At 45.3% G+C, this 7,790-nt stretch overlaps 1 protein-coding gene across 1 annotated transcript in view; it reads right to left on the minus strand.

Moving 5' to 3' along the window:
* NT5DC2 (5'-nucleotidase domain containing 2) overlaps window positions 1-7,784 on the minus strand; it is a 48,972-nt gene extending 41,188 nt beyond the window's left edge. Inside the window, exons 1-2 of the mRNA XM_019547395.1 lie at window positions 7,707-7,784; window positions 248-432 (exon numbers count right to left, since the gene is read on the minus strand). Of these exons, the coding sequence (XP_019402940.1) occupies window positions 248-432; window positions 7,707-7,725 (204 nt within the window). The 5' untranslated portion in view covers window positions 7,726-7,784. The remainder of the gene's footprint in view (window positions 1-247; window positions 433-7,706) is intronic.
* Between the last annotated feature and the right edge of the window lie 6 nt (window positions 7,785-7,790).

The following is a 7,790-nucleotide window of genomic DNA, read 5'->3' on the forward strand; positions in this document are numbered from 1 at the left end:
CTTGGGGAGAGCGGGGGCAGTAGCTGTGGTTGAGCCTGGGTTGCCTGCGGGAGCTGGCAACTGAGCAGGCTCTGCTGGGGCTGCAAGAGTACAGAGTAACCACAAAATGATAAAGATTTGTGAAAAGTAGTAATTATGTAAGTTCACAAGAAAACTTTATACAACATGCTTTACAAAAGTAATTTTAAGGACTAAAAATAAAATTGATAAATTAAAACACACATTCATCCCATTAGCAAAAGGTTACCTTGTACTGTTCAATTAAGATGTCTCTGGCAGTGTTGAAAATCATTGAGTGTAATAAATTAGAATACTGTGCTAATGTATAATCATAATCAAAGCCATAGATCTCAACATCTCCCAGGCTGATTTCATTATTTGCATAGATAGCTGCAGGGTTAAGGAGATTGCAGACCCCTGGTGGAAGGAGATCTGGAAAAAAAAGAGAGACTGTAAAAATACGGTCAAATTCACTTTCAGCTCTTTGTTTTTGGATCCAATAGCAGTTGGGGCTCCTACTACAAAAGAGGAAAGGGATTTAGTCCAATAAGCTTAGACAGTGAAATTGACTATTAAAATACTTTACTCTTCAATAAAAACATCATGAAAACTTCTAGCCATGTCTTCATGCCTAGTGAACATGGCAAGTGGGACTGATGTCGAGTATCAACCAGATGTAAGGTACTGACCTATATAGAAGTCATGCAGTTTGGGGGTTTTAGAACTGTCAGAGTTCCAGGATTACAACAGCTGGCAGCTGGAGGATTTGCTGGACAGGTAATGTAAAAGGAAAATCTTCACATATAATTTGAGGAAATATATGCTGTTTTTTTTATTTAAAAAATATATATGTGAGGCAACATAAGCTTCAAATATAACAAGCCTGAAACCTTTAAAACAGACTTCAAAGTTTGTTATTTGGAAACTTATTCCCAAAAGATCTATGAAGAACAGAACAATTATCCAAATTTAGTTTGGTTGTTTATTTGTTGTACCCACACTGGTGTTATGCACACATACCAAACTTATTTTTCATAGAACAAGTAAAAACCGAAATAAACAAGCTAAGTTCCTAAAGTATAAGGCTGATAAAGACGGATTCTCTGCTTTGTTCTAATTATTCAACTACAGAGCCATCTCTCATACACCTTACACATACACAGTGGGTGTGTAGGTGTCCAAAAAAATGGATATCCAGGTATAATTTCTAGCTCAGCTAAAAGTGGTATTAAAAAAATAAAGGAAAGGAAAGAAGGAGGGGAAAGGGGTTTAGACTGGGGCTGCCCAACTTCTAAGTCCCCAGGGGTCATGCATACAAGGGGCCACACCAGTCAAGCCACTAGGCCATGCAAAAATCTCCCCCCTGCAAGCTCTGTGATCTAAGCCCCCTCCCCATCAAGAAATGCCCTGGTTTAAAACCATTTTGCTCAGGATGACAAAATGACTGTCTTGTTGAAGTCTGGTGTAGCAGACTATGACAGATGCCAGGCCTACCCATCTCCACAACAAATCAGTGGGCACATCTACACATGCACTTTAAGGCACAGTAGCCTATTCTGTGTATTAAACTGGTATGTAAAACACCATGCTAATACACTAATGTGTAGTAGTCCAATAAGCTTAGTAGGCTTCCGTGCATTGTGTCACTAAAAAAAACCATGCACTTGTGCTATGGCATATTTGCGTGTTAATTTAGTACCTCATATTGGAGGGTGCCTGTACATAAGCAAAGAGGCTACTCCAACATTTGAATTACAGTGCCTCAGAGCAGACTCAAATTAATCGAGTCTGCTGAAGCGTGGTAGTTTCAGTGCTTCAGCAGCCTCCCTCATTCCCACACTTCATGGGGGAATCATGTCGGGACACTTAACAGTACTAGTGTTGCATTGCATTGCATGCCACAGTACCATTGAAAGGCTCTCGAGGCACATCAGGGATGCCATAGCATTCTGATTGAAAAGCAATGCTTTAGAGCATTATTTGAAGTTGCATTTCATTGCAGTGTTTTCAGCCATTCAGCATAGTTGTACCAGCTACATTTCAAATGCTATGAAATTTCTTCCTCCTAAATATGTCTTCATTCTCTACTTTATGTTAAAATTTAAAATGATTCTTTATTCCAGTTAACAGCTCTGGAAAAAGTTATTCTTTTCCTCTACACAGTTCTCAGCCCTAAATTATGCCCTTGGCTGCTTTCTAAAAAACCCAACCAAGCAAACCCCCCCCCCCACACACACAGCTACACACTAAGCTACAATGGTTAGGGACGTGGGCATTATGCAAGGAACAGGTCCCTCTTGTGCAGCCATGCAGGATCAACTTCATGTCATGGTCCTTCTATAGTTGCCTTGTTCAGAAGAGTATAGCAATGCCCTATTATTACCCAGACAGAAAGTAGTTATATATAAACATGGCTCTGGGAATATTCATAAATGCTACCAGACTATGCAATAAGCTATTTATCCAGGAGTTTTTTTTTCCCCTCCATGGAACATACAAAGCCTTTAACTTTACACTTAGTCAAGGTACCTCATGCAATTTTTTTAAAAGTTTCATCCTTAAGGCTAGTGAACATGCAGCTCACTCTGGTGGATTTCCAATTTAGTAGTTATTTTAGAGCTTTTCCAACCAGTTTGAGCTGCTGCCAAAACACTAATAGAAATAAGAAATAAGTAAAACTTAAAAGAAACCCCAATTCAAACCGAAACTCCAAAGTTTCTTTCTGCCTCTTTCATCAGGTCTGAGATAACTTCCTTACTGGGCCTGATACCATGCACTACACTTTGGGGCTTTCCCAAACCTTGTATCCTGGAATGAACCGTGTCTATACAGGAGGAGGGAGAAAATATTATTTGCAGGGGGATGAGTAAAACTTAAAAAAATACTTCCACACACACACCACCCAGCGGGTAGTTGTGTGAAAAAGGGGAGTAGAGAGGTAGATCAAGGCCCCCGTAGTGAAGGAGAGAGTGGGGCAGAGGCAGGGACAGACTCTGGGAAGAATGGAGCCCAAGCAGCTTATCCTGGGGCACACACCCATGGGGCAGACATGGGGCACAATGCCATGTGCCTCCCATCACCAGGCAGGCAGGGGACAAGTCAGCCAGCTCGCAGGAGGCACATGGCATCGTGCAGCTCCTGAGGCACCAGCAGCTGGGTGCACAACCCAGCCTACAGTGGCAACCCACCTCCATGAAGCCCCGTACACAAATCCAGGTGGCACCCCGCCCCCCCATGCCTGCCCCAGAGGTACACACAGCAGTGGGAGCCCCACCATGCCCCTTAATGAGCCTCTCTGGCTCCAACCCTCCCACAGCCTGCCCCAGTGCCCATTCACCCCAGCCCCTGCCTTGCTCCCTCCCACACTGTGGGACCCTCTATCTGCCCCCCACACCCCTTCCCTCCCCCATTCCCCTTCCACACTTACCTGCTGGGCACTGCAGGAGCCTCTATCTGCCCCACCACCACCACTGCAGCCACCCAGAGCCCACACCAGGGCTGCCCTGCAGTGTTGTACACTGCCACTGCTGTCCTGCTTTTGGGGGGCCTAAGTCCCATTAGGCCCTGCCTTCTGCCACCTATGCATGTCTATTAGAGTGATAAGTCCTGACCTTTTGCGATTCACCCATCCTGTATCATACCAAATCACTGTTACTTTTTTTTTAAATGTTCTTGGCATCCCTTCTATTTAGGGGTGCACCAATAAAGATTTCCTTGGCTGATACCAATAGATGATTATTAACCAGTCATATCAGTCAATACCAATCCAAAAGTTGATTTACCAGAATGCAGCCAGGCAGTGTGGGGAGCAGCTCCCTGCAGGTAAGTCTAGAGGAATGGGGGCAGATCGAGACTCACATCAGTGAAGGAGGAAGTGGGGCAGGGGCAGAGGCACAGGGCGCTGTCTAGCCAGGGCGGTAAATGGGACCCGGGCCTGGGGCAGGGAGTGGAACAGAGCCATGGGCGGCTCATTCAGGGGATCAGTGTCCCAGTGCTTAAAACTGGTGGTGGAGGTGCCTGAAATATAGCTCATCAAATGAGCTTTAGTTCAAGCACCGCCACCACCGTTTTTAAGTGCAGAGATGCTTTTAACCGGAGCCAAGCCGAGCCAAGCAGGGTGAGGGCGGATGTGGGCTACCTACTGCAGGCTTGGGGCTCTCTGCCCTGCTGCCTTTGCCTCGGGGGTCCTGCCCCACAACTTACCACCCCCACTGCTGCCGGGTCAGCAAGGGGCACATGGCTAACGCGGGGCTTCCAGGGGAAGGTAGCAGAGCAAAGAGCCCCACAGCTGCTTCCAATCTGACTGCATTAGGTGCATGGCACAGTTTCACCTGGCCAAGGCAGCGTGACAGTGGCTGCACCAGAGCACCTTTTTGGTCTGCCCCCTCCCAGGCAGGCTGTGGAAACTACAAGAGGACAACAGAGCAGCCAAAAACACTCCGCTCTTTTCTCCTACAACGTTGTACACAGACTGTTGGGGGCACTCCAGTGAAAAGCATTCACAGGTCATATCCTAAACATGGCAGGAAGCAGTTGACAAAGAAGTGCCATACAGCGATGAGGTTCATTGAAACACACACACACACACACTCCCCTCCCTTCACTTGAAAATGATAAGTTAAGTTGAAAAGATATACATTTTTATTAATATAATTGCTCATTACCATTACAGTTTTGAACCCGATTAGCTACAACTGAATCAGTCTAACATCACTGCACCACTTGAGAGGAGACTAAATCCTTCGCTCTGTATTGCAATCATTGTATCAATAACAAATATAGACTTAATCCCAGGGAAGGTACTCTTTGTTTTGCTCTGTGCCACAGAATGCTCTACTATATCCATCTAAGCAGGACCTACTGCCTTGAAACACAGCCAAGAAAATAGAGAACTAATAAAGTGATAGAAGAACAATGGTGAAATACTGAAAAAGCAAAAACATTTAGGAGGTTAGTTTGAAACACTATGCTGAATTCATAGTGCAATCACTGCATGAACCAGTTGGTTAACAAAAGTAAAATTTAAAAGATACACCTTCTCTTTAACAGACATACCTTGAAAAGTACCAATAAGAAAAAAGAAAGTGAAGAAAGACCCAGTTTCAGACAGGTTTTGAACCATATAGAATATTTTGGGTGTACCCAAGCATGACCCTGACTAACTACAATAGAAAATACTGTCAGATTTGACTAGTCTCAAACAAGCGCAGATCAGACATTCATTTTATATTAAAGTTTGAATTAAGTGTTATACAAAGCTAACTTTGACATATTGGTGCAACTCAAAGTTAAGAATACCAAAAAGAAACACGGGTTTTTATACCTTTTCAGACACCAGATCTTGAAATTTTTGCAAGTTAACCAATCTTTGTAAGGAGCTTTTTATGCAGACCATTACCAAAATCTTCAATCAGGTATTCAGCAAGAGCCTGTTCGGCATGCACATCACCTACCTTGTGTTGTGTACTTGTGATTATCATTACAAGTAATTCTAATAAATGCATCATATGGAGTGTTGTCATTGTGCAAATAAAGAAATCATAGCTTGTTAGCTCAAGTAGCATGCTTTTACTCAAGAGGTAGCATTAGCTCCTCCCAGTTTACATGCACTTGAGAATGTTTCCTCCATTGCATACCAGAATAAAAGAAAAGAAAAATGAACTACAAGAAATTAACAAGTATTAATCTCAAATCTGATAAAATGGAATCACTTTGCAGATTTCACTTTAATATTAAAATAAGTCCACCCCTTTGATGAATCAGGTTAAGCAATAAGTACTGTGTATAAAGCCTGGCGATCAAAACATACCAATAACTCTTTAGCTTCAAGCATGTTTTTTGCAGTTGACTTGTACACAGAACCTTACACTTTGTATCATTTCGCTCATCAGGAAAAAGTAATTATAGTAAAACAGGCAAGATTTCTCTCTTAACAGATTACACTCACTCAAGAGAAGCATCTGCCTTTACTTCCCCCTCCCTTTAACTACAGGGCAACAAAACCACTTCAACAATAAAAGGGAAGAGTCAGAGTGTTTCTAGGCTTTTGAGGGTGCTTAGTCAGGAAATTTCAAGAATTACAGCATCAGCAGGGAACAGTTTTTCCATTTTATTGTGCTGTGGAAAATGCTTTGTTACTTTAAGAGTTTAATATGGCTAAAAAGTGGCAGTCTTCCGTTTACATAATAAATAAATACAGCACAAGTTCTCTTTTGTTGAGGCAGTAACTCTTACAATCTCCATGGGAAGAGTCTGGATTACCTGCTAGCAGTGTTCCCTCTAAACTGTGCGGAGTGCACCGTCATGCAGAAGCACTCATGCTGTGCTGCCAGGAACACCCGCACAGCTTAGAGGAAACACTGCCTGCCAGGATAAAGAAGTTTGATATTCATTTTTTTTGACGTTGCATCTTGGGCTAAGTCAGCCAAGTCAGTTCTAAATTCTATTGACTAAGCAAAACTCAGTTATTCAAGCCTGTGTGGTGCTACCACCAGCAAGCATCCTACCTCCCAGACTCTTCAGCCTGGGGCTTCAGATACTCCCAAGCCTACGGTAAGCATACATGCAAGCCCCAAGCCCAAAGGTCTTGGAGTTCAGATGCCCTCTAATCTTGCTTGTCCTCCTAGCCAGAGAAGCAAGCTAGAGGGAAAGTCCAAGAGCAACCCCCCAACACCATAAAGTATGTCACCGAGCTCTTTGTATTGGAAGTACTGTAGATTCTTGCAGGGGTTGGGCTGCGTGCATTGCAAAGGACCCTTATTCAAGGCCACAAAGAAGTGCACTTCCCCTGCCAGGTCAGTAAAACCATCTGGGCCAGGGGTCCTCAAACAGTGGGTTGCGACAGACCCAGGGAATCACAAGCAACTTAAAAGGGGGTCACAAACTTCTCTTCCCTCCCCAGCGCGCAAATGCTCTGCCCGCTTCCCTTCCCCAACAGCCACGCACGTGTTCTTGGACTCACCCACATTGGAAGTGTCTCTTTTGTTTTGTAAACTAGGCATGTACGGATTAGTGAACGTGCTTCATCCATCTCCTACCTAATCCTAATGAAGTCAATAGCTTTAATCATGGGGGAGGGCTCACATCAATTTTTACAAGGTCACAGTATCACAAAGTTTGAGAACCCCTGATCAGGGCCAAAACCATCATCATGGTAGCTCCCCATGGTCCTCTCTGCAGCAACAAGGTTCAGAGCCACACTTCATCACCAGGAAACAAGCTAGCAGAAGCATAAGGATCCAACCAGGACCAACATTTGTCCTGGTGTTGAGGCTTTACAAGTCAGTTGCTGGTGTAGCCACTTTCTGCCCCTTCCACCACCCACCCAGCAGCAACAAAGCTTGTTATTTGAGCCCATTCTGGCGCTCCCCCCTGTGAGCAAGCTGTTCCCCCCACGACCCACACGCATGAGCCTGCCGGGTCCTCGCTGCTCCGGCTCAGTGCAGGTGGCCTCGCCACCTTTGAGGGAACAGCAGCACCGGGGCCTTGCTTGCTCTCAGTCTCCCTGGGTGCCCGCCGAGAAGCTGCCGGCAAGATCCTTTTCCTAAAGGGAGGATTCCTTCAGGGTAGCCTGACTCTGCAGGTCGCCTCAGCACGCTGGGTAGGGAGCAGCACCGGGGCGGGGCAGGGCGGGACGGCTCCGCGAGCCACGGCCGGGGCTCGGCAGCCGCAGGCGAAGCCGCGGGACGCAGCGGCCCGGCTCTTACCGTACACCAGCTTCTTCATCTCGTGGTACCTGGCCCACAAGTAGGACTTGGTGTCGGCGGCCTCGGCAGGGCCGGGCGCGCTGC

Source organism: Crocodylus porosus, unplaced genomic scaffold (genome assembly GCF_001723895.1).
Source record: "Crocodylus porosus isolate Cpor-Errol unplaced genomic scaffold, CroPor_comp1, whole genome shotgun sequence".
NCBI classification, from domain to species: domain Eukaryota; kingdom Metazoa; phylum Chordata; order Crocodylia; family Crocodylidae; genus Crocodylus; species Crocodylus porosus.